This window comes from Lithobates pipiens, unplaced genomic scaffold (assembly GCF_037356315.1).
Source record: "Lithobates pipiens isolate NorthernLeopardFrog02 unplaced genomic scaffold, aLitPip1_a1.2 Scaffold_18, whole genome shotgun sequence".
Classification (NCBI taxonomy): domain Eukaryota; kingdom Metazoa; phylum Chordata; class Amphibia; order Anura; family Ranidae; genus Lithobates; species Lithobates pipiens.
Window position 1 is genome coordinate 642,375,554 of NW_027507758.1, and position 26,067 is coordinate 642,401,620.

General features: G+C 46.9%; 3 protein-coding genes across 3 annotated transcripts in view; all 3 read left to right on the forward strand.

Annotated features, from left to right (window-relative positions):
• The window catches only part of LOC143989872 (gastrula zinc finger protein XlCGF66.1-like), a 153,566-nt gene extending 153,092 nt beyond the window's left edge, over nt 1-474 (forward strand). Inside the window, exons 4-5 of the mRNA XM_077490148.1 lie at nt 40-163; nt 280-474. Of these exons, the coding sequence (XP_077346274.1) occupies nt 40-163; nt 280-440 (285 nt within the window). The 3' untranslated portion in view covers nt 441-474. The remainder of the gene's footprint in view (nt 1-39; nt 164-279) is intronic.
• A 33-nt stretch (nt 475-507) lies between these two features.
• On the forward strand, nt 508-3,078 carry LOC143989792 (uncharacterized). The gene is made up of 2 exons (XM_077490060.1): nt 508-642; nt 1,952-3,078. The coding sequence occupies exons 1-2, from the start codon at nt 513-515 to the stop codon at nt 2,794-2,796; spliced, it is 975 nt and encodes a 324-aa protein (XP_077346186.1). The 5' UTR covers nt 508-512; the 3' UTR covers nt 2,797-3,078.
• Nucleotides 3,079-25,454: 22,376 nt separating this feature from the next.
• The window catches only part of LOC143989570 (uncharacterized), a 146,520-nt gene continuing 145,907 nt past the window's right edge, over nt 25,455-26,067 (forward strand). The window contains exons 1-2 of the mRNA XM_077489754.1: nt 25,455-25,661; nt 25,751-25,972. Coding sequence (XP_077345880.1) covers nt 25,823-25,972 — 150 coding nt within the window. The 5' untranslated portion in view covers nt 25,455-25,661; nt 25,751-25,822. The remainder of the gene's footprint in view (nt 25,662-25,750; nt 25,973-26,067) is intronic.

The window sequence follows — 26,067 nt, forward strand, 5'->3', positions numbered from 1 at the left end:
GATGTGTCTGGATGGTGACTGTATCATTGTGTGTGTCAGGTTCCTATAAGGTGTCAGGATGTCACTGTCTATTTCTCCATGGAGGAGTGGGAGTATTTAGAAGGACACAAGGATCTCTACAAGGACGTCATGATGGACAATCAGCCGCCCCTCACATCACCGGGTAAGAGGAGACTTTATTGTAAAGGAGAGAGCAGTACGGAGGCTCCACCTAGATCCCCCATCATCTGATAAACACATAGAAACAATGTATTCAGTCAGTGTGTGTGTTTCCTACAGATGGATCCAGTAATGGGAACCCACCAGAGAGATGTCCCCGTCCTCTGTATTCCCAGAATTCCACACAGGAAGATCACACCATCCCCCACTGTTACAAGGTTGGTGGGATGGAGCATCTAGAACATGGACTCCTAGAGATGATGTGTGGATTTTCTATGTGATGTCACAATAATAAATCTTCTATCTTACAGATGATATTTTCTCTCATTTTCTTGGTTTAGAGTGGAGATCCAATGGATATAGAATTTGAGGTGAAATCAGAAGAAGAAGAGAGGTATGTGAGGGATGATCAGCAGTCTATGGAGGAGGATGGAATAACGGGGACATTTATAGAGGAGGACACTCCTACAGAGATCAGCACAGGTGGGTCATTAACACTAAATACATTCCTCCACCCATACTGCTCACTGATTGGTCCAGAGTAGGGCGGGGGCTGGGTGATATCAGCCTGTAATCCCCTGGTCACTTTCCTGAGCTGTGTTCCCCGTCCTGTATTCCTGGATTTCTCTCCCATAATCTTCCTTCTCTGTGCTGCCGACACAATTTATGTATCTAGACTGGATTTATGGAGATTCTGGGGATCAGGTGGCAGCAAAATGTTCATTTTCCCCATAGATGTTACTAGATCTAGGCACCTGGGGTATGTGCTTTGAGTCTTCTGCCCCATACCCGGCTATGACAAGATCTCTGACAGAACAATCCCCCCAGGATTACTTGTTGTGTTGTCTGCTGGCTGTGCCGGGTGGAGGGATATGTCTGTATAGTCTCAGACCCAAGTCACTGAGTGCAGTCTCAGGAGATGGGAGGCAGCGGTGTGGGACCTCTGCAACTTGTCTCATGTAATCATTTCATCTTCCACTGATTACTGAATACCAATATTATGAGTCCTGACCCTTACACTGTATACTTTATATTCTACATTACATACTCCTGACCCCTGCACTATATACTCTATGTTGTACATTACATTATTCTGATACTATATAGTCCTATCTGTTGTATCTTATACAATATGTTGTACATTACATAGTCCTGACTTCTGCTCTCTCCCCTCCCCCCCACTGCTATATATACACATAATATGTATTCTCTTTTGTTACACCCATTTCCTACCAGCTGGACATTTTATATCTGATGATGTGATTGGAGCACAGACTTTTACATGGTGATAATAATGTGATAACTTCCTCAAACATTGGAACCTTAAAACGGAAAAATAATAGGGGAGGAGTCAATAACCCAATGATGGGGGTCTTCAGGATCAGTCCAGTCTTCATCTTGGTTGTTCTCCCCCCATCCTCACTCTCTGACCTCTGGTGGGGCTCAGCCCCGCTGTTATTCATGACTAAATCATGGACTAAATAAGGAAGTGCAGTACTTCTTGTATTGAGAAGATGGCAATGAGTGATAGAGGGGGAGGGGACACTCGTCCTATAATCCCCTCATCACTGTCACTCCTATAAAAGACAGTTCTCATTGTTTCCTCACTCTCTGACTAAGGTCCATGAATAAAGAAATGATCTGGTAGGAGATCAGAGGACCCATTTACTAGTTACCTTGAGGGGGGAATTGTAAGATCCTCAGAGACAAAGCTGCCTGATGTGGGCGGAGTCCTGGTTTAGGGGAACCAATCAGCTCATGTCTAGTAATAATCTTTGTATTTCTATTTTAGTAGATGGACGGGAGATGAGGAAAACCTCAGAGGATTGTCTCACTTTGTCTCCAGACTGTAAAGTAGAAGATGAGGACATCACACAGTACAGTCCAGGAGAAAACCCGACTACCTCAAATGTCCATCCGGCACCACACAGTGTAGATGGACCATCGTATTCCTCTTATCCTGAGGAACCTCAGACTGTGAGGGACGGGGCCGTCCTTCCAACAGAGAAGAGCTTTTCCTGTACTGAGTGCGGGAAGTGTTTCCGTTCTAAATCCAAACTTAATGTGCATATAAGATCTCACACAGGAGAGAAGCCCTATTCCTGTCCTGAGTGTGGGAAATGTTTTTCACAGAAGTCCCATCTTTACAAACATCAGAGATCTCACACGGGGGAGAAGCTGTATTCCTGTCCTGAGTGTGGGAAATGTTTTTCACAGAAGTACAATCTTACCACACATCAGAAATCTCACACGGGGGAGAAGCCGTATTCCTGTCCTGTGTGCGGGAAATGTTTTTCAGTGAAGTCCAGTCTTTCCATACATCAGAGATCTCACACAGGGGAGAAGCCGTATTCCTGTCGTGAGTGCGGGAAATGTTTTTCACAGAAGTCCCATCTTTACTCACATCAGAGATCTCACACAGGGGAGAAGCCATATTCCTGTCCTGAGTGCGTGAAATGTTTTTTACAAAAGTCCGATCTTATCAAACATCAGAGATCTCACACGGGGGAGAAGCCGTATTCCTGTCCTGAGTGCAGGAAATGTTTTTCACAGAAGTCCAGTCTTTACACACATCAGAGATCTCACACGGGGAGAAGCCATATTCCTGTCCTGAGTGAGGGAATTGTTCCTCACTGAAGTCCTGTCTTCCTGTACATCAGGGATCCCACACAACCCTCGAGGTGTATTAGTGCCTTGAGTGCGGGAAATGTCTTCTATATGAATGTTGCTGGACATCACAGGTCTCGTGGGGAAGAAGCACACCCTGATATACACCTCAGATATACTCCATGGCTGATCTTCATCATGGAAGAAACAGTTGATAAGGAGATCAGAGATCACCAAAGACATGGATGAAGTGTTGTATCGTGTCGGCCATTGATAGCAGGAGAAAAATAAAAATGGAGTCATTACCTCTCATCCATTTTGTAGCTTTTGTAAATATTAAAAAAAAATCATTGAATGAATGAATGAATGAATGAATGTTGCTCGCATTCCTCCCACTGTGAGGTCATTTTTTTGTAATTCTAAAAACATGTTATGATAAAAGAGGTGAAGTCCGATGGCACAAAGGCCTCGGAATACACAAAGGGGCAGTGACTCCAATCATCAGTAACATGCGATTGTAGAAACAATATTCAGCATAATAAAGACATGTGAAATGTGTTGATATCCGGAGACTGTGACGGGGTGTCTTGTCTCTATGGACAACATGACAAAGCTGGTCATGGAAAGTCCAGTAATAATTGTAGGAAGTGTGTACTGAGATGTAGTCTTGGAAGAAAAGAGAGGCGGCAGAACAAGCCCCGGAATCTAAAGTATCCCTCATATTTTATTCCATACAATGATTTCCTATTACCATTGGTTCCATCTAGTGGCAATAATGTGGTATTGCTCTAATTTTCCAGATGGAGGTATTTCAGAAAATAAATACTTATTCCAGTCTCTAGATGGAGCTGACGATCATAGGAAATCACATCAATACAATTATATCACACATTTATAACATCTGGGACAATGCTTGTCATGCTCTTCCAACACATTTTCTATTTATAGTCCCCTTAGTTTCCTTCATCAGGAATGATTTCATACTAATACCTGAGATCATACACTTATCAGTACAGTACACACTGAAGGACATAAGTTAGAGAGCATGTAATCCCAACACGTCATATTCCTGATATGTGCCTGCTGTCCCATGTACTGGTGTTTTGGATCCCAGAAAAATGTCCGGCCGAGTTATCTGCACCTGGTCTGATTCTAATGTCCATGCATGCATGTTTAGAAGGAGTACGCTGACACACACTGTTCAGTGAAAAATTTCCTTTATTGCTCTGGGCATATAGCCCCCTTTATAGTAGAAGACGACTCATTATAAGCAAAGCATCATCTCAGGTGTATTCTGTGCTGTCATCAGAGATTGGAGGACCCTTATCTAAGGGGTCCTGGCCAGTTTCATCCAGGTTTTCTGCTGATGGCTTGTGGACTCCTGGACTCACTCCGATGGGAGGGGGGTCTCTAGGTGAAGCATTTTGAGTAAGGACATTCAGCATATATCTTGACATAATAGAAAATAGTCATTTAATCAAAGTATTAAACAATCCATAACAGTCCCCCCTTGGAATGTCTATTTCCTATTCTGTCCCTAGTAGGTGGTCTAACTCATCTGTCCTCATGTGCCTTGGACCTTTTGTCTTGCTGTACGTTAGACGTGTGATGGCTGGCCCATCACCCCCCTTGCCACAGTCTTTGTACATGTGGAAGTCAGATGTTATCCCTATGGCTGAATGATCTTATAATTTATAGATACGGTGAGGGACTGTAATGGGGCATAGGGCTTCTCATAGTCCTCATCTTCTGCGTCCTGGTGTATCATCACTGGGATCGCTTGGTCAACTGTTTTGCCTAGGAATTTCTTTACACGTGGAATAACACAACATATTATATAGTAGCTAGAAAGATCAGAATAACTAGTATTACAGTACCTATCCGAGCCAAGGTCTTCTGCCAACCACCCAAACCACTGGTCCCATGGCTGATCTATACCCAAATTCTTCTTCAGCTCTACTGATAGGCTTTCCAACATTTTTATGGCCAGGGTGACCTTACCATTTGGACCGGTGTTGTAAGGTATGAGTTAGACCAGTGATGGCGAACCTTGGCACCCCAGATGTTTTGGAACTACATTTCCCATGATGCTCCACTACACCGCAGAGTGCATGAGCATCATGGGAAATGTAGTTCCAAAACATCTGGAGTGCCAAGGTTCGCCATCACTGAGTTAGACCATGAGTTGTATGCATTCAGATCATGGACAACCCCTAGGGGTTATTGATTATAAATTAAATCTAAATTATTTTATTCACATGTATTCATAATTTTTATTTTCAATTGACATGTTTCATTTAAAGTCCCACTTGCCCCCTTTTCTTTTTATTAATTGAAAACAGTCATGGGGTGGACTCGGCTCCTCCTCTATTCCCCCCTCGGGAAGTGGAAAAAAGGGTTGAAGGGTTCAGTGTCTGACAATGTAATAGAGTAATGGTGTCCGGTAGAAGGAGGGAACATTGGAGTCTCAAATGTCTGGCAGTGGACAGATGTTTCGGCTGGATCTGGTTGAGTATGGCAGCAATGTCGCAGACGTTCGGAGACAAAGAGCTTGAACATTTGTTCGTAGTCTGGGAGTCCTAAAACCGGAGCTGATGAAATGTCTTGTTTGAGGGCCTCGAAGTTGGATATTGCCTCTGAGGACATTTGGAAGGGCTCAGACTTCAGGGCATCATAAATGGGTTGGATCAGTAAGGAGGCTTCCGGACCGTAGCTTCATTATCTGCTTGGAGGTCCTGGACCATTCTGTACTTGTCTGGTTCTGCCTTGGGGGTTCTCTTCTTCACAGGGAACAGAGGTGTGCTGTATGGAGATGTACAGAGTATCAGGGCGCCATTTGACATGAGGGCTTTGACATGCTGTGAAATAGATTTGCAGATTGGGATAACTTTAGAGGGTTTCCAGGGCAGAGGAGCTCCAAGTTTCAACTGACTGGTGGCACCTTTAAATGTCCTACATCCTCAGCTCCTGTGGACCATAGCAGAAGTGTCCTTAATGTCCAGTGGAGAAGAGATAGTAATAGATCCATCTTCAAAGAACACAATAGAAGCCTGAAGTCTGGACAGTACATCTGCTCCCAAGAGATTGAGTGGACAGGTGGAAGAGACAAAGAATCGAGCCAGAAGGTCTGGGTACTTTCAACTTGTAGGGGGCGGGTCAATGGGTTAGTTCTGGGAGTTCCATCTATGCCCACACAAGATATGTCAATATCGGAAAGGTATGAGTGGTCAGGTAAATCCTCTTCTCTAATCACGCTTCTGGCTGCACCTGTGCCACTTAGGAAAGTGGTTGGATGTCCCTCAATGGGTAGGGTAACCCTCGCTAATGGGCCTTCTGAGTTCTTTGAAGAGGTTGCCCTCACATGGGTTAGTGACACAGGCTTGCCCAATTCCTAGCATAGGAGATCCAGGTGTTCCGAGGTGGGATGTCCAGAGTTTTGATATTGTTGCTGTTGCACACGGTACTCCGGTTGGGCCATGGTGAGGCCTTTTCAGATTGACTCCTTGAGGCCTGCCACAAAGGCTGAAGACAGCATCTGGCTGTGTGCCATATTATGGGTGATGAATACCAAATCTGAAAAAAACTTGTGACAGTCCGGTGTAAAACATTTCTACTGACTCCGTTTTGTCTTGAGTATTATCTTGGATACCTGTAGCTTGATCAGCCAGTCTGCCCCCCGCCCAATCGCACAGCTACTCACAGAATTCCACACCAGAATTAAAGGTATTGTCATCGACAATCCTCACATCACAGAGACTTTTCTCCATGATGGGCCAGTGAGCGTCTCCAGCTTTAATTTCACATAAACTGACTAGATTTCTTATTATTGCTAAGTAGGGTTATTTCCACTGCCTATTACTCAGCAACTTTTGTTAGGAGACTTGTTTTCCTGCAGAAAACTCTCCATCTCTTCTATTAGTTGTTTCCTGTGAGTGATCTTTGCCACATTTAAAGTAATCAAAACATTCTCAGTCTTTTCTTTCATTAACATTTGCATATTTCTTCATAACATCCATTCTAAACATATCTTCTCTTTTGTACTGTTTCATTGTCTAACTACTGTTTTTCTCAACTTGCACAATTCCTTTAATATTCTAGCCTGCTAGAATAATAACTAAATCAACCCGGTCCTGTATATCCCACACATGCAAACATCACATGTTATACCAGTAATCTCACAGCCTGTCAACAGTTAACATCCCTACAGACAGTCTCTCACACAGGGATCTGAAGGGAGGGGTCACCTCACTCCTTGCAGTGAAGTGTAAGGATGGGGGTGAGGAGCACAGCTGCAGAATGCTTCTGTCATGCTCAAAAATGAGTCTTCAGGCTTATTTTTCTTTTAACTCAGCGATACTTCTCAAACATATGCATTGCCTGATATCATTCTATTTTGCTAGACCCATCAGTGATATGCATTATAAAAATGTTGACAGGCTCATAACTAAAGTTTCATCATATTGCATACTTTCAAATACATTCCAATATTGCATACATTATACTAGGCTTCTGCAGTTTTCAGTAAACCATTATCAGATAACATCCCTCGTTTTTCCTTCAGTATTTTCCACCATTCCTCCGGCTGCAATCTACCCCCTGGAGGAATGGTGATGCCACAAATTTTCGCTAATTTTTTTGCTTTCTTAACATAATTCCCCTCCCCCGCTCTCTCTCTCTCTCTCTCTCTCGAGTTTCCCTTTCTCTGGTTTAACCAATTTCTGCCCCGTTATATTCTGTCTTGATGACTGAGATATTTATGTGTCTGCTCAGGATTTTAGACGGGTCACGAGGTTGCCTTGGATTCTGAAAGGGTTTGGCAATTCCTCTATTCGTCACCCGGTACCGGTTCAGACTATATCCCAATCTCAAGTTAACGAGGACAAAACAGATAGTAAGACAGAGAGAGGTTTTGTCTACAATGCCCGACTGCCACCTGGGTCGCCCCTGATGTGTCTTCCCAAAACGTAGACTCAGTCACGGTTCTGCCCGTCCGAGACGGCCACAGAATAGGGGTCGGGTAGTGCGTGACCACTCACTTCCCTCAACAAGACATTTAACAGACAGATAAGTACAGCAGTTAATATTCAACAATGAGATCCTCAAATTTTCACTTCCCTCTGTTTCTTCTAAATCTCCCACTTGTTCAGGACACCTTATCGGTTCCTGTCCACTCTTTCTACATTCACTTTCTATAGACCCAATTGACCTTCCAACCTCCTTCAAAAATGCTGAACATCAATCCACAAACACAATTATAACATGACATTTGTATGACTTGTAATAGATGTGTATGCTTGAATTCTAACAACCACACAGCCACGCTACCTGCGTCCCTGACGCCCCCTTCAGGGTGACGTGCTACACTGCACTAACACCTTTCCAAAGGAGTTTGTCCATGTCCCTGACACCCCCTTCTGGGTGAAATGCTACACCGCACTAACATCTTTCCAAAGGAGTTTGTCCACATCCCTGACGCCCCCTTCTGGGTGAAATGCTACACTGCACTAACATCTTTCCAAAAGATTTTGTCCACGTCCCTGACGCCCCCTTCTGGGTGAAATGCTACACCGCACTAACATCTTTCCAATGGAGTTTGTCCACGTCAGCTGGGACCCAGCTGTGTGTCAATCTCTTTCAATATCACACATCATTTATTACAGACCCATACAACACAATCACAGACTCATACAATACAACAACACAGACCCATACAATACAACAACACAATGTTCTTACAGGCTGCAGATAATCGGAATGCAGGTTCATATAATGGACCTCGGGCAAGTATTACCCTGTTTCCCCTAAAATAAGACCTAGTGTGAGTGTCGGTGATAGCTGCAATAAAAACCCTACCCCCCAAATAAGCCCTAGTTAAAGTCCTTGTAGGTCTTCTTTTCAGGGTAGGGCTTATTTTTGAGGAAACAGAGTAGGGCTTATTTGGGTGGTAGGGCTTATATTGCAGCCAACACCGACAATCACGCTAGGTCTTATTTTAGGGGAAACGGGGTACCTGTCTTTTGGCAGCCGATGCGGACACAGAGACGGATCCACACGGGAACGGGATATACTAGCAAGATATGAATTTGATATCTTACCGTATTCTCAGAGTTGATCAGTCTCTGTCCCATCCGTGGTGGTTCCTCCTCAGTGGCCTCTTGGTCGGCTGTTCCTCTGGTTCGCAACCCGAGAGCCCCACGTTGAGCTGCCAAGCTGTTTTGGATCCCAGACAAATGTCTGGCCGAGTTATCTGCACCTGGTCTAATTCAAATGTCCATGCATGCATGTTTAGAAGGAGTGCGCTGACACACACTGTTCAGTGAAAAGCTTCCTTATTGCTCTGGGCATATAACCCCTTTATAGTAAGAGATGACTCATTGTTTGCAAAAGCATCATCTCAGGTGTATTCTGTGCTGTCATCAGAGATTGGAGGACCCTTATCTAAGGGGTCCTGGCCAGTTTCATCCAGGTTTTCTGCTGATGGCTTGTGGACTCCTGGACTCACTCCGATGGGAGGGGGATCTCTAGGTGAAGCATTTTGAGTAAGGAGAAACAGCATATATCTTCACATAATAGAAAATAGTCATTTAATCAAAGTATTAAACAATCCATAACACAGTCTGGATGTCGGGGGAAGTCTGGATGTCAGAGGGGGGGCCAGTCTTGATGTCAGAGGGGGCAGTCTGGATGTCGGGGGGCCAGTCTGGATGTCGGGGGCCAGTCTGGATGTCAGAGGGGGCCAGTCTGGATGTCAGAGGGGGGCCAGTCTGAATGTCAGAGGGGGCCCAGTCTGGATGTCAGAGGGGGGCCAGTCTGGATGTCAGAGGGGGCCCAGTCTGGATGTCAGAGAGGGGCCAGTCTGGATGTCAGAGGGGGCCCAGTGTGGATGTCAGAGGGGGCCCAGTGTGGATGTCAGAGGGGAGCCAGTCTGGATTTTAGAGGGGGCCAGTCTGGATGTCAGAGGGGGCCCAGTCTGGATGTCAGAGATGGGCCAGTCTAGATTTTAGAGGGGGCAGTCTGGATGTCGGGGGGCAGTCTGGATGTCAGAGGGGCACCAGATGTACGGAGGACTGATGGGGACACCAGATGTAAGGAGGACTGATGGGGACACCAGATGTTAGGAGAACTGATGGGGACACCAGATGTAAGGAGGGGCTCTGCTGATGGAGACACAGATGTGAGGAAGGCTGCTCTAATGGGGCACCTGATGTAAGGGGGCACCTGATGGCATCTGGTGGCAGGCAACGTGGCTAATGACGCGCTCATGGCTCCCACTGATTCTGCATTATGGTGAGTTGAATGATTTCATTTTATATTACAATGTAATAATAGAAATAATGCGCTTCAATCATCCTGACACCATAACAATCATGGCGCCGGGATGATTGAATCCCATTTTTAAGAAGACCAGAAGTTGGTCTACACCTGTGGCGCCGCCCACCCCCGCTGCTAGTGTGTTACTGTTTGTGTCAGTCAGAGTGTAAAGGGCGGTGGGCTGCGCCACAGTCATCTGTGCGCGGCAATGGCGGCATCATGTCGGGGGCCAGTCAGTCTACAATGTGGATGTCGGGTCGGGGGCCAGTCAGTCTACAATGTGGATGTGGATGTTGGGTCGGGGGCCAGTCAGTCTACAATGTGGATGTCGGGTCGGGGGCTGCCAGTCGGATGTCGGGGGCCAGTCGGATGTCGGGGGCCAGTGACAGACAGTCATGGTATGTGAATGTGGGGGCCAGTGACATTCATGGTATGTGAATGTGGTGTGGGGGGCCAGTCTGTGAATGTGGGGGCCAGTCTGTGAATGTGGGGGCCAGTCTGTGAACGTGGAGGCCAGTCTTTGAACGTGGGGGCCAGTCTGTGAACGTGGGGGCCAGTCTGTGAACGTAGGGGCCAGTCATATGTCGGGGGCCAGTCTGTGAATGTGGGGGCCAGTCTGTGAATGTAGGGGCCAGTCATATGTTGGGGGCCAGTCTGTGAATGTGGAGGCCAGTGGTATGTTGGGGGCCAGTCTGTGGACGTGGGGGCCAGTCTGTGAACGTGGGGGCCAGTCTGTGGACGTGGGGGCCATTCGTATGTCGGGGGCCAGTCTGTGAATGTGGGGGCCAGTGGTATGTCGGGGGCCAGTCTGTGAATGTGGGGGCCAGTGGTATGTTGGGGGCCAGTCTGTGAATGTGGGGGCCAGTCTGTGGACGTGGGGGCCAGTCTGTGAACGTGGGGGCCAGTCTGAGAACGTAGGGGCCAGTCGTATGTCAGGGGCCAGTCTGTAAATATGGGGGCCAGTCTGTGGACGTGGGGGCCAGTCTGTGATTGTGGGGGCCAGTGGTATGTTGGGGGCCAGTCCGTGAATGTGGGGGCCATTCTGTGGACGTGGGGGCCAGTCTGTGGACGTGGGGGCCGGTCTGTGGAGATGTGGGGGCAGGTCTGTGCAGGATGTGGGGGGGGCGGTCTGTGGATGTCAGAGGGGCACCAGATGTAAGGAGGGGCTCCGCTGATGGACACAGATGTGAGGAACGTGCCACTGATGGGGCACCTGATGTAAGGACAGACTCCGCTTGGGACACCTGATGGCATCTGGTGGCAGGCAACGTGGCTAGTGACGCGCTCAGGGCTCCCACTAATTCTGCATTGTGGTGAGTTGAATGATTTCATTTCATATTACAATGTAATAATAGAAATAATGCGCTTCAATCATCCTGACACCATAACAATCATGGCGCCGGGATGATTGAAGCGCTAACACCAGGTATTTGGAGTATCTTTATCTGCTGATTGTCAAACTCTGGAAAATACATATTGCTATTGTGGTGTAGGATCGGGGGGGCTGCTGTCCCTCCTTTCCCTCTCCCCCCCTTCCCTCTCTCCACCCCCTCCTTTCCCTCTCCATCCCGCATTAATCTCAGACTCTAACCACACCCCTTTGATCCACGCCCCATGCAAGCCACGCCCACTATTTTACGTAAACCACACCCATTTTTCTGATCCATGTGCAAATGCATATGCAACATAAAGTGCTTTGTGCTCAGGATGCTGTTCTCTGCAGATCCACTGCTTCCACTTTGCACCTACTTCATTCATTTATAATATTTGCTGCTATATAAAATAAAATAAAAATCTGTGCAAATTCATGTAATCATGCACAATTATTTGCTCAAAATAGTGTTCTCTGCAAGTCCACTGCTTCCACTTTGCATCTACTTTAAAAAACCATATATTGCTAAAAAAAAAAAACAGAAATCAATAAAAATCAGCACTAAGGGGGCGCCCTCATCATCATGTGTGTAAGAGGTGGAAGAAGGCGTGGCTACACTACAGCTGCCACAGTGTGGAGCACTGAGAACTTTACACCTTATCAACTTTTCATTGATTGGTGGATTTGTTTTTAGCAAAATAAGTTCATTGAAGTAGATGCAAAGTGGAAATAGTGGACTTGCAGAGAACACTATATTGAGTACAAAATATTGAATGATTACATGAATTTGCACAGATTTTAGTTTATTTAATATAGCAGAAAATATATAAGATTAATGAAGTAGATGCAAAGTGGAAGCAGTGGATCTGCAGTGAACAGCATCTTGAGCACAAAGCACTTTATGTTGTATATCAATTTGCACATGGATCAGTTTACTTCATTTATTGATAAACACCATAATATCAATGAAGTAGGTGTAAAGTGGAAGCAGTAGCTCTGCAGAGAATATTATTTGCGCCCCTAGCACTCTATATATGAATGTCTCCACATATTTTAGTGTATTTGTGATGATTTATGTGCACACACAATAGGACAGCGCTGTGACACATAATGCTCTTCTAGTCCGGTATAAGTTATTTCTGTGGGTATTTGAGTTGTTACACATAGCGCGGGTTTTATTCTATTTATATTAGTGACATAATTGCCCAAATCTGGGGATCAGGAGCCATTTCCACCCTTTACTCTCGTCTGGGGCTCTTTGTATCCATATAACAGATGTTCTACATGACTAAATCTGACATCAATTTTACTGCAAAATCAAAGGGGCCAAAATGTCTCCCCCCCCGAGCAGTAATATATTTCTACCCCCCGTGGTGGGAGTGGAGATGACCCCATCTATAAGGATATACAGTACATACAGACACGTTTCTCAGGGCTGCAGTTCCTCTGATTTCCACAAGGTGGTGATCTCACTTCTACCCTGACAGGAAGTCTCTATGGAATACAGGAAGTGATGTCAGGTACAGACAGGAAGTGATGTTGGCAAAGACAGGAAGTGATGTCGGCAAAAACAGGAAATGATGTCAGCAAAGACAGGAAGTGATGTCAGCAAAGACAGGAAGTGATATTTAGATACAGAGAAGACAAAGGACATTCCATTCGGAAGGACGTAGAGAGGAGACGTTGCTGGATCTGGCGGCAGAGGAGGTAATTTGTAGATTAACCCCTTCAGGGGATCAGTTGATGATTAATATATCTTGCTTCCAAAGCTGGCCATACATGGTTCAGTTTTATCATTCAGCCAATGGGATGAGAGGAAAAAACGGAAGTGATTCCCCCATCCACACATTGGAGGGGGATGGGGGAATCCTCCCCGCTGCACTATTGTATTCTGACAATGGGGGGCGCTCCTCCACTCTCAGAATACACAGATCAGTGATGGAGCTATTGGCTGCAGCCGCTGATGGAGTGACTTTTATCCGGCAGTGACCACACATGGATGGAAATGTGACCGATCCCCGCTGAACCAGCTGAATTTCCATGTCTCTATGGTCACCATAAGTCTGGGCTCAACCAATCCCAGGTCCCCATGGTGACTAGAAATGGCGTCCTGCCCCCTGGGCTCTTGTCAGCCCATTCTCACTGTTGGTCTGAATAATGTTTCTGCCTGAAACCCGGACATATTATTCAGACAGGAATGTGGCTCGGAGCGGGGCTAGGTGGGGAGGGTGAGGGGGGGAGATGATGGCACCCGACCTGTGAAGTCAGGGATGAGAGGACTCTTCTCACTGAGCCAATCTTTCTCCTTTCTGCGGCCGCATTACTGTCACCATCGACTCCTGCTTCCACCCACAGCTGCCTATGTCCCTACAGAGCCCTCCGGCAGAACAGGAAGAAGGAGCGGGACCAAATCTCCAACATGGCGCCACCTCGGCACTGCCACAAAGATCCCCACAAGGTGCTGAGAAACAGGACTACAGAGTCCTTACAGGAGTAACCAGGACAAGCCTGCAAAGCAGCCAGCTAAGAGACCAGCCAGGGAGGGACATGCTGCTTTATGTACACAAGATGTCCTCTCCATCCACTCTGCTCTCACACACTGCTGGGCAAGATGTACAGGATATGCAGGAGGACACAGGGGAGGGGGATTGGATTACTGTCCTAAATTCCGCACAATTCCGTATAGAGGCCTGGTTAAACCCCAATCCAGGCTTCTCCCAATCCACCAGGCCCTCATTCCGAGAGAATGGAAGGAGCCTGAAAGGAAGCTCTTAAAATTTAAGACCTGGAAATGCAGGTGCCCTTCAAGGAGGAAGAGGGGGAAAGATTTTTTTAAGACACCCAGACTAGATGCCTCCCTATCACAGGCGTCCAAACAATCTGACCTCTACTTCGAGGATGCAGGCAATATCAGGGACTAAATGGACCGACGATCCGGGACTCTTCTGCACAGGGCCTGGGAGGCCAATGCTGCGGCCATGAGTCCAGCCTTGGCATCAGCCTGCTTTGCCAGGAACGCAGACACGTGGGCCCCAAAGTTGATGGACTATGTGTCGCAAATTTGCTAGTCCAAACAGGTCTCCTTGGAAGTGATTAGTAGAGCCGTGGCCTACTTGGCAGACACAGCAGTCGAAGCAGTACACACGACCGCTAAACCTGCGTCTCTTCTGAATTTTGTGTGGTCTACCTTTTGAGGGTTCCCTACTCTTTTGTTTTGGGTTGGACCAGGCCCTTTCTAGGTCTACAGAGAAGTTTCCGGTAAAGCCTGAGAAAGATGGGGGGAGATTTTTTTTTTTAGAGGCCCCCAGGTTAAGAACCGATTCAGGGATAAGAAGGAAGGCAAGAAATGGGGAGTTGGTAAGGGCAAGCAAAAATGGGGCCTCCTCTTTTCCGGCCCAAAATCCACTGACAAAGATACCAAGTGATGTCAGGGTGGGGGCTCTCTCACTTTGTCACTCAGTGGGAAAGGATCACTCAAAGCCCCCGCATCCTACAGCTAATAAGAGAGGGCTACAGGTTGGAACTACTCTCCCCACCTTCCCCAAGCTTCCTTCGAAACCGCCTACCCAGGGATCAGCAGAAAGCGGTGGGTCTCCTTCACAGCATCAGGCAGCTGGCAGAGCTGGGAGTTATAGTACCTGTCCCAGTAGAGCAACATCTTTGTGCTCCCAAAGCCCTCGGGAAAGTACCACCTTCAAGGGAGGTGCTTTTGCACCTCCATCTCCAAGGAATAGAGCTGATCCCCCTATCTGGATGACCTTTTGGTTTACAACCAGAGTCGCGATCTAATACTGTCTGACCTGGACGAAGTAGTAAGTACCTTTGGAGTCTCGTGGGTGGTTAATCAGCCAGGAAAAATCCTCTCTGATTCCGGGGCAGTCCAAGGTTTACCTAGGGTTCCTGGTAGAGTCGGTGGCACAGAAGCTTGTGTTGCCTCCGGGAAAGTAGAGGGCCTGATAGGTGCAGTCTCGTCCCTCCTAGAGGCAGAGGAGGTCTCCTTCAGGGGAGTTATGAGATTCCTCATGTTAATGACAGCTTGTATTACTACGGGGCCGTGGGCTCCAGTCCAGGACTCTCCAGCAGTTCCTACTATCCTCCTGGGATGGAATTAGGGGAACCTTTAGAAGAAAAGGTCTCCATTCCAGGAGAGGTAAATGAGTCTTTGCAGTGGCGGCTCAAGCCTTATAGGTTGGGGGAGGATCACCTCTGAGCTCAGCTCCAACCCCTCGGGGTGATGACTAATGCCAGAGCCTGGGGTTGGGGGCCCCATCTGAAAGAACTGTGGGGCTCAGGGTGTCTGGAACCAAGTTCAGAGGGGCTCTTTTCCCAACTTCCAGGAGCTCTTGGTGGTCAGGGAAGCTTTAAAGGCTTTAGAAGAAAGAATCAGTGGGAAAAGTTCAGATCCTTTCCGACAATGCAAGCACGGTGGCCTTCCTGAATCACCGGGGGGCACCAGGTCCCGTGCTCTTTTGGGCCTGACTCAGGAACTCCTGGAATGGACAGAACAGAGGATCCCCTCAATTTCAACAGTGAATATAAAGGGGGTCTGCAATGTTGAAATTTGCCACCCAAACCCTGGTTTCTTCAAGCTAGCGGCTTGGTGATTGAGAGCCTGCGGCAGAGGGGGTGTTCAGAGAGAGTAATTGACACCCTGTTACAGAGTAGGAAGCCGGTTACCAGGTGTATTTATGACAAATTCTGGGGAGACTTCTTGCATGGTGTTAGGCGAGGGGGACTTCCCAGCAGGAGATCCCTGCAATCCTGGATTTCCTCCAGGGCGGCACGGATCAGGGTCTAGCTACTAAGACTCTCAGGGTCCAGGTGGCAGCCTTGTCCAGTTTTTTTGGACATGAGACTGGCACTGAACCCAAATGATCGAGAGATTATTGTCGACTAGGGAGAGGATGTCCCGGGTGCAAAGGAACCAATTTCCACCATAGGATCTTACCCTAGTCCTCGGAACCCTGACAAAGGCACTGTTTGAGCCCTTGGCTTGTATCCTGCTTAAATTACTTGCCCTTAAGACAACCTTCCTGCTGGCCATTACAACAGCCAGGAGGATAGGTAATCTCCAGACTCAGTCTATAAAAGAGCCCTTTTTCTTATTTGAAGACAGGATTATTCTCCGGCAAGATTCTCTGTACCTTCTGAAGGTGGCCTCACAGTTCCACATGATGCAGGAGATCCTCCTTCCTTCATTTTGTGCCAATCCTCAGAACAAGAAGAAAAGTTCATTTCATTGTTTAGATGTCTGACGGTGTCTAATAGTTTAATTAGAGAGAACGAAGGATTTTAGAAGGTCCAGTCACTTATTAGTTGTTTTTTGCGGCCAGAAGAAGGATCTGCAAGCATCAAAAGCAAGCATAGCAAGGTGGATTAGGCAGACCATTTCTGTGGCCTATGAGCAGGCTGGTAAAGCGGTTCCCACTAGCTTTAAGGCACAGTCTACACAGTCTCTGGTGACCTCTTGGGCAGAAAGGGCTGGAGCATCGGTAGAAGTGGAGACATGGAGAAGCCAGAACACTTTTCTGAGGCACTACAGGGTGGAACTGCTGTCACCTCAGGATTTGGCATTTGGTAGAAAGGTTCTACAGGCTGTTGTCCTGCCCTAAGGTAGGCCTGAACTACTTGCTCTTCTCTCAGAGTGCCGTCCTGGAGAATGACTTGAGAAAATGACCAGTTACACTTACCGGTAACAGTGTTTCTGGGAAGTCTTCCAGGACGGCAGGCCTACTTCCCACCCGTTTTTTGTGTGTTGGTGTTGTATGAACATTTAGGGTGGTTCTCACTCTCGTGCACTGGTGTGGGTCAATACTTTTTCACAACTGAGGAGCACAGGGAGGGGCCGGGGTTTTTCCCCTACTTCTTTGTGTTTCTTGTCAGGTGGGACCATTTATCTCTCAGGGTGCCATCCTGGAAGGCTTCCCAGAAACACTGTTATCGGTAAGTGTAACCGGTCATTTTCTCCAGAGATAAAACTATAATTCTACCACTTTAGAAAACTCTGGTCACATCTGGAGGATTCTGTGCAGTTTTGGTCTCCAGTCCTCGGAAGGGATGTGCTGGAGCTGGAGAGAGTCCAAAGAAAGGCAACTAAATTAATTAGGGGGCTGGAGGACCTCAAATACGAGGAGCGACTACAAGTGCTAAATGTATTCTCACTGGAGAAAAGACACTTAGGAGGAGATATGATAGCTATTTACAAAGATCTCAGTGGTGATCCCAGCATAGGAAAAAAGCTCTTCAATCTCAGGGGGTGTGAGAGGACACGGGACACACAATGAGATTGGAGGAGAATTGGTTTAACCTTAAGCTGTAAAGGTTTTTTTCACTGTCAGGACAGTAAGAATGTGGAACTCTTTTCCACAAGCGGTGGTGGCTGCAGGGAGTATTGATATTTTTAACCACTTCAATACTATAGTCATTTGACGTTCGCAGATGGAATCTCCCATCCCAGGCCAGAGTCATATGGTGTCCTCGGTTTCTCGCCGCTCCTGCTGCAATTGGGGATTTGGTGTGTCCTTCGTCCCACGCCTGTCACCAGCCATCTGCTTACCCGTCACCAGCCATCTGCTTACCCGTCACCAGCCATCTGCTTACCCGTCACCAGCCATCTGCTTACCCGTCACCAGCCATCTGCTTACCCATCACCAGCCATCTGCTTACCCATCACCAGCCATCTGCGTGCCTGTCCCCCCAGGCCATCTGCGTACCTGTCCCCCCAGGCCATCTGCTTACCTGTCCCCCCAGGCCATCTGCATACCTGTCCCCCCAGGCCATCAGAGTACCTGAGTACCTATTTGCAGCCCATGCCTCATAGAATAGACGTTGGGGTGTTTGTTTTCCAAAATGGGGTAATTTTGTGGGTAATTCCACTGTCCTGGTGCTCCAGGGCCTTCAAAAATGTAATAGGTCGTTAGGAAATTAGATGTGTAATGAACCCCTGAAGGTGCTCCCTGCATGTTGGTCCTCTGTATGTGGCCAGGCTGTGTAAAAGACACACACATGTGGTATCACCATACTCAGCAGGAGTAGCAGAAGGTAATTTGGGGTGTAATTGGAAGTATGCATATGCTGTGTGTGAGAAATCTTTATCGTGACAATTTTGTGGAAAAAAATTAATAAAAAATTCTTAATTTTCCCAAGAATTGTGGGCAAAATTATAACTTCAAAAAACGAATTGGCATTCAAATTGTGAGAGCGCTGAAAGCTAGAAATTGTTCTGGGCAGGAAGGGGGTATAAATGTCCTGTAATGAAGTGGTTAAGAGACTCTTGGATGTGCATCTTAACCACTTAAGCACCAAAACAATTTGCAGCCAAAGGATCAAGCTACTTTTTGCCATTCGGCACTGCGTCGCTTTAACTGACAATTGTGCGGCTCCCAAACAAAATTGGCGTCCTTTTTTTCCCACAAATAGAGGGTATTTGATCACCCCTGCGGTTTTTATTTTTTGCGCTATAAACAAAAATAGAGCGACAATTAAAAAAAAAATTCAATTTTTTTTCCTTTTTGCTATAATAAATATCCCCAAAAATTTATTTTATTTTTATTTTATTGTGACTGCGACATTATGGCGGACACATCGGACATTTTTGACACATTTTTGGGACCATTGTCATTTTTACAGCAATCGGTGCTATTTAAATGCACTGATTCCTGTGTAAATGACACTGACAGTGAAGGAGTTAACCACTAGGGGCAGTGTAGGTGTTATGTATGACGTTATGTGTTTTTTTAATTGTAGGGGAGCGTGGCCTGGCATGTGATGTCACTGATCGTCTTTCCCTATATCAGGGAACAGACGATCGGTGACAGGCTCAGTAGGAAGCACGGTGAGAGGTTTGTTTACACAGACCTCTCCTCATTCTTCAGCTCTGTGACCCGATCGCAGGACACCAGCGGCAATCGGGTCCGCTGGTCCCGTGGCCACAGTCACGGAGCTCATGGCCGGGTCGGGAGCGTGCCGCCGGTGTCGCACTCCCGACTCACGGCTGGGCACTTAAAAAGCCACGTACAGGTATGTGCTTGTGCCCAGCCGTGCCATTCTGCCGACGATCGGGGCAGTCAGCACATTGACTCAAACTTGAACAAACAACTAAGGGCAAACGGAAACCTTTTCTCTCCATACCTGGAACGTTTCCTGTCTCCTTTATGGTACTGGAAAAGTGTGGATTCATCAATGTCCTTCTCAACTCATTAATCAGGCACTTCTCAGGATACCACTTGCCGGCCCCCCTCCGAAGATTCCTCCCCTGGTCACTTCCACGAGCTGCGGTGTCCCTCCAAGCCGAGAGCACACCTGGACACCTTGAATCCTACCTCGGATCAGCAGGTTCCGAGACTTGGGAACGGGCGGATCCCTACCCTAGACCAGGCAGGTCTATCAGGGGCCACTGACAGGAACATGTTGCGGGGTGTTGAACACCCCGTGACCAGGACCCCTCACGGGGCTACCCTGGTCCTGGAAACAGCCTAGACCACGCGGGTCTCTCGAACAACTCCGGAACCCCAAACACGTGACCCACACCCCTTTAAGTACCTCTTCCCAGACTCCTCAGCGGGCCCAGGCACTCCCACTGATTGGCTCCGAGAAGGCCGATACCCAAATATCCAACCAAACTTGGTTCTAGTCTAGCCTGTCATGTGCACCTCACCGTTCACATGACCAGGCAGAACTTCCAAACACAGCCTGGCCAGACTGGTGTTGAGGCACAACATGTCCTGCACCCTTCTCCTGCACCTTGCACCCCAAGTCCTGTGTTCTACACCTCACAAATTACTTGCCCTGCCCCAGGCACCGATAACCCACACTTCCCTTAAAAACTCTCCTAACTTTTTTAGCTGGCTCCTAGATTTAAAGCAAATTTGTCAAGCCGTAACGTAAGTGACTTCCTCCCATCCCCCTCATCTCCTTCATTATGTAAGTCATGCTGAGATCATCTCCCATTGGCTGAGCAATATTCTCATTTGTCTCTGAGCTCCTTCTTGCTATTCCTCGTCCTGCCTGTTGTTTCCTTGGATTGATTTTCTGTGTAGTGACCCCGGCTTCATCTCTTGGATGCGCTCGTCTGTTGCTTGTCCTGACCTTTATACTGATTCCTGGATATCCTCCTCATCTCTCCTCCATATCCTCTTACACAGCTTTTCTCCACACCTGCAGTGATCCTGGGGGGTGGAAACTTGGCACCAGCACTCAGCAAAATCCATCCCCACCATTAGGAGCGCTGGAGAAAATGTTCTGATATTATTATTATTATTATTATTATTATTCACAATTTATATAGCGCCACCAGTTTACGCAGTGCTTTACAATGTAGAGTGGGGACAGCACAATTACAGTAAAGTTCAATACAGAAGGCACAGGAGGGCCCGGCTCATAGAGCTTACATTCTAAAGGGAGGGGGTGGTGGTACAAAAGGTAATAGATGTTGGGAATGATTTCATGGGGTTGTTAGGTGGGTGTGGGATGGGCTTCCCTGAAAAAATGAGTTTTCAGGGATCTCCTAAAGGCGGACAGGTTAGGGGCTGATTGGACATACTGGGGCAGGGAGTTCCAGAGGATGGGAGAGGCTCTGGAGAAGTCCAGAAGGCGAGCATGAGAGGAGGTAACAAGGGAGCTAGAGAGCAGGAGGTGCAGGGAGGAGGGGAGGGGACGATTTGGGACAATATCTATAGATGAGGTTGGTGATGTAGATGGAGGCGATGTTGTGGATGGTCTTGAATATTATGGTTAGCAGTTTGAATGTTACACGGTGAAGTAGTGGAAGCCAGTGAAGGGATTGGCAGAGACGGGTGGCAGTCACGGAACGATTAGTGAGGTGTATTAGTCTAGCAGCAGCATTCATAATAGACTGAAGGGGGGGGAGCCTGTGTAAGGGTAGGCCAATAAGGAGAGAGTTGCAGTAGTCAGGAAATAATCGAAGAGTGAACGAGTTGCTTTGTGGTGTCATTAGTCAGGAAGGGTCGTATTCTGGAGATGTTGCGGAGGTGAAGGCGGCAGGATTTAGCCAGTGATTGGATGTGGGGAGGAGAGGTCAGAGTCAAGGATTACACCCAGGACCCCGCCATGTGTGGAGGGACCAATGGTTGTGCTGTTGATATTAATGGTAAAGTCATGGGGGGAGCAGGAAATATAAGAAGCTCAGTTTTAGAAAGATTGAGTTGGAGGAAGTGGTGTGACATCCACACTGATATGTCATTCAGTAAGTTGGAGGTCTGTGAGGAGATGGAGGGGGTGAGTTGAGGAGTGGAGAGATAGATCTGGGTGTCATCGGCATAGAGGTGGTATTGGAAGCCATGGGAGGTTATCAACTGGTGTTAAAAGTGGAAAAATCTGCAGAAAAATGACAAATAAAGTGCATAAATAAATGACATAAATTAAATCAATATTGTCAAACTATTGAAACACAAGATCAAGTTTCTGCAACCAAAAAACCCTGAATATTCGGCTTGTGTAAGTGTAATGCCGCGTACACAGTTTCACAGTTTCACAGTTAGTAAGGTTGAATAAAGACACCAGTCCATCTAGTTCAACCTGAGTGAGTGTCTACAATTGCCCCCATCCCTGTACATTGCACACTCACATCAGTCCCTACCCTCAAGGAGCCCACAATCCAAGGTCCACATTCTTATACTAGGGCCAATTTTTTGGACAGAAGCCAATTAACCTACCTGCATGTCTTTGGAGTGTGGGAGGAAACCGGAGTACCCGGAGGAAACCCACGCAGGCACAGGGAGAACATGCAAACTCCAGGCAGGTAGTGTCGTGGTTGGGATTTGAACCAGCGACCTCTTCTTACTGCTAGGTGAGAGTGCTAACCACTACACCACTGTACACGCGATCGGAATTCTCGTCGAAAGAAGCTCTGATGGTTTTCCCAACGGAATTCGGGTCAAGCTGTCTTGCCTACACACGGTCACATCAAATTCCGATCGTTTATAACACGGGTGACGTACAACGCGTACGACGTGACTAAAAAAAGGAAGTTCAATAGCCAGTAGCCAATAGCTTCCATCTCGTAGTTGAATCTGAGCATTGCGTGATTTTTGGGCATGTCGGAACTGCATTACACACGATCGGAATTACCGATAGAAGGTTTTTCCGTCGGGAAAATTGAGAACATGCTATCAATTTTTGGCTGGCGGAAATTCGGACAGCTAAATTCCGATGGAGCGTACACACAGTCACATCAAATTCCGATCATTTATAACGCGCGTGACGTACGATGCATACGACGTGACTAAAAAAAGGAAGTTCTATAGCCAGTAGCCAATAGCTTCCGTCTCGTAGTTGAATCTGAGCATGCGTGATTTTTGGGCGTGTCGGAACTGCATACACACGATCGGAATTACCGATAGAAGGTTTTTCCGTCGGGAAAATTGAGAACATGCTATCAATTTGTGGCTGGAGGGAATTCGGACAGCTAAATTCCGATGGAGCATACACACGATCACATCAAATTCCGATCGTTTATAACGTGGTGACGTACGATACGTTTGACTTGACTAGAAAAAGGGCCCAAGGACAGAGCCTTGGGGTACCCCAACAGAGAGAGGAAGAGGAGCGGAGGAGATGGAGTTGTAAGGGACACTGAAAGTGCACTGAGATAGGTAGGAGGAGAACCAAAGACCAATCCAAAGACATGCAGGTAGGTTAATTGGCTTCTGGCTTCTGTCCAAAATTGGCCCTAGTATATGAATGGGGACCTCGGATTGTGGCTCCTTGAGGGTAGGGACCGATGTGAGTGTGCAATGTACAGGGATAGGGACAATTGTAGACACTCACTCAGGTTGAACTGGATGGACTGGTGTCCTTATTCAACCTTACTAACTATGAAACTATGAAACCAGGATAACGCAGAATCGCGGAGGCCAAGGGAGTGGAGTTTGCTGAGGAGGAGCAGGTGGTCAACTGTGTCGAAGGCAGCAGAGAGGTCTAATCCCGCGTACACACAGAAAAAGACCGATGAGAGATTTTCATCAGAAAAATGCGACCGTGTGTACGCTCCGTCGGAAATTTAGCTGTCCGAATTTCCGCCAGCATGTTCTCAATTTTCCCAACAGAAAAACATTCTATCAGAAATTCCGATCGTGTGTATGCAATTCCGACACGCCAAAAATCACGCAATGCTCAGATTAAACTACGAGATCGGACGCTATTGGCTACTGGCTATTGAACTTCCTTTTTCTAGTCCCGTCGTACGCGTTGTAAGTAGAGGTCGACCGATATGGGTTTTTCTCTGGCCGATATTTAGATATCGCCGCGGCCGATACATGATGTTGATTTTTTTTTTGGCCCGATATGTTAGGCCGATTTTTTTTTTCTTTTTCCCCTTCATCTCATAAAATCTAAACAGTTAGATACCTTTCCCACTGGGGCGTTTTTCAGGCGCTTTTGGGCTAAAAATAGCACCTGTAAAGTGCCTGCAAAACGGCTCCCCTGCAGTCTGTGTGGAAGCCCCGCGTGCTGTCACACCGAGGCGATGTGCTGGCAGGACGTTAAAAAAAAAAAAGTCTTGCAAGCAGCACCTTTGCAGCGGTGTATACCCCTCCCCCACCACTCCTGCCCATTGAAATGAATGGGCACCGCTGCCGAAGCGTCTGCTATGCGATTTGGCAGAGGCGCTTCATGGGCCGCATTTAACCCCTTCCTCCGCCGCTAGCTGGATTATAAGTGCCCCCTAGCAGCCAAATAGCGCCGCTAAAATGACGGTAAAGCGCCGGTAAAACTGGCTTACCGCCAGCGCCTGCTCGCTCCAGTGTGAAAGCAGCCTTAAGTGATACAGAAAATTTCTTACATTTAAACATTTATTAAACAAAACAAACCTCCAATCAGTTTACTTGTGTGTATAATTTAGATTAAATTTTTTACTTTGCAGAGTCTCTGACCCCAGATCTCATATATAAGAGGACCTGTCATGCTTTTTTCTATTACAAGGGATTTTTACATTCCTTGTAATAGGAATAAAAGTGACACATTTTTTTTTTTTTTTAAAGAACAGTGAAAAAAATAAAAATAAAAGTTAAAATAAGAATTTTTTTTTTTTTAAACGTGCCCTGTCCCGCCAAGCTGGCGTGCTGAAGTGAACGCATATGTGAGCAGCGCCCGCAAATGAAAGTGGTGTTCAAACCACACATGTGAGGTATCGCTGTGATCGGTAGAGCGAGAGCGATAATTCTAGACCTCCTCTGTAACTCAAAACGTGCAACCTGTAGAATTTTTTTAAATGTCACCTATGGAGATTTTAAAGGGTAAAAATTTGTCGCCATTCCATGAGTGGGCGCAATTTTGAAGCGTGACACGTAGGGTATCAATTTACTCGGTGTAACATTATCCTTCACAATATAAAAAAAAATTATTGGACTAACTTTACTGTTTTATTTTTTTATTAAATAAATTATTTTTCCCCAAAAAAGTGTGCTTGTAAGTCTGCTGCGCAAATACGGTGTGACAGACAGTATTGCAACGACCACCATTTTATTCTCTAGGGTGTTAGAATAAAAAATATATATAATGTTTAGGGGTTTTAAGTAAAGGGAAGGAGATAAGCTGGCAGTGAAAATAGGCAGGGGAATCTCCAGAAGGAACCATAGGACCACAGAAGGCCTCAAAGCCATGGCCTCAATTACCGGCCGCCGGCGGTGCGGCCCGACACGATCACGCCGGTGGCGGGGGGTCCATGGAGACAGGATACCTCCAGCTGTGCTGCCCCAGGCGCCAGGACGCTAATTCTAGTCGCAAATGCGACCTGGCGCCCGGGTTTTGTCGAGCCCTGATTTAACCTATGGAGTGTGGGGGTCCTGTGTGAGTAAATTCTACATCAGCCTGTAGGTTATGTGTCTGTATGGTGACTGTATCATTGTGTGTGTCAGGTTCCTATAAGGTGTCAGGATGTCACTGTCTATTTCTCCATGGAGGAGTGGGAGTATTTAGAAGGACACAAGGATCTCTACAAGGACGTCATGATGGACAATCAGCCGCCCCTCACATCACCGGGTAAGAGGAGACTTTATTGTAAAGGAGAGAGCAGTACGGAGGCTCCACCTAGATCCCCCATCATCTGATAAACACATAGAAACAATGTATTCAGTCAGTGTGTGTGTTTCCTACAGATGGATCCAGTAATGGGAACCCACCAGAGAGATGTCCCCGTCCTCTGTATTCCCGGGATTCCACACAGGAAGGTCACACCATCCCCCACCATCATCAGGTAGATGAGGAACAATCACTGATAATATCATTAGGATCTGTACATTATCTGCATTGTTACCATTGATGTCATTTTTATTATATATTCAGAGTGTAAACCTGAGAGATTCTAAAGTTGAGGTTAAAGAAGAGATAAAAGAGGAGGATGATGAGGATGGGGTGATGGAGGAGTCTCTAAAGGAACCCAGAGATCTGTACCAGGACACCATGGTGGAGTCATCCAGCTACAGAAACCCACCAGAGAGATGTCTCCGTCCTCTGTATTCCCGGGATTCCACACAGGAAGGTCACACCATCCCTCACCATCATCAGGTAGATGATTGACAATTATTGGTAGTTCTGATTTATACACAGCATGATTGTTACAATGAATGTTTTATTATATATTCAGAGTGGAAACCTCGGGG

Bases quoted from the DNA above. Each gene is read 5' to 3' on its own strand.
- LOC143989792 (XM_077490060.1), top strand. From the start codon at position 513: ATGGATATAGAATTTGAGGTGAAATCAGAAGAAGAAGAGAGGTATGTG. The intron at 643-1,951 runs GTGGGTCATTAA...TTTCTATTTTAG, and splicing joins TCCTACAGAGATCAGCACAG to TAGATGGACGGGAGATGAGG.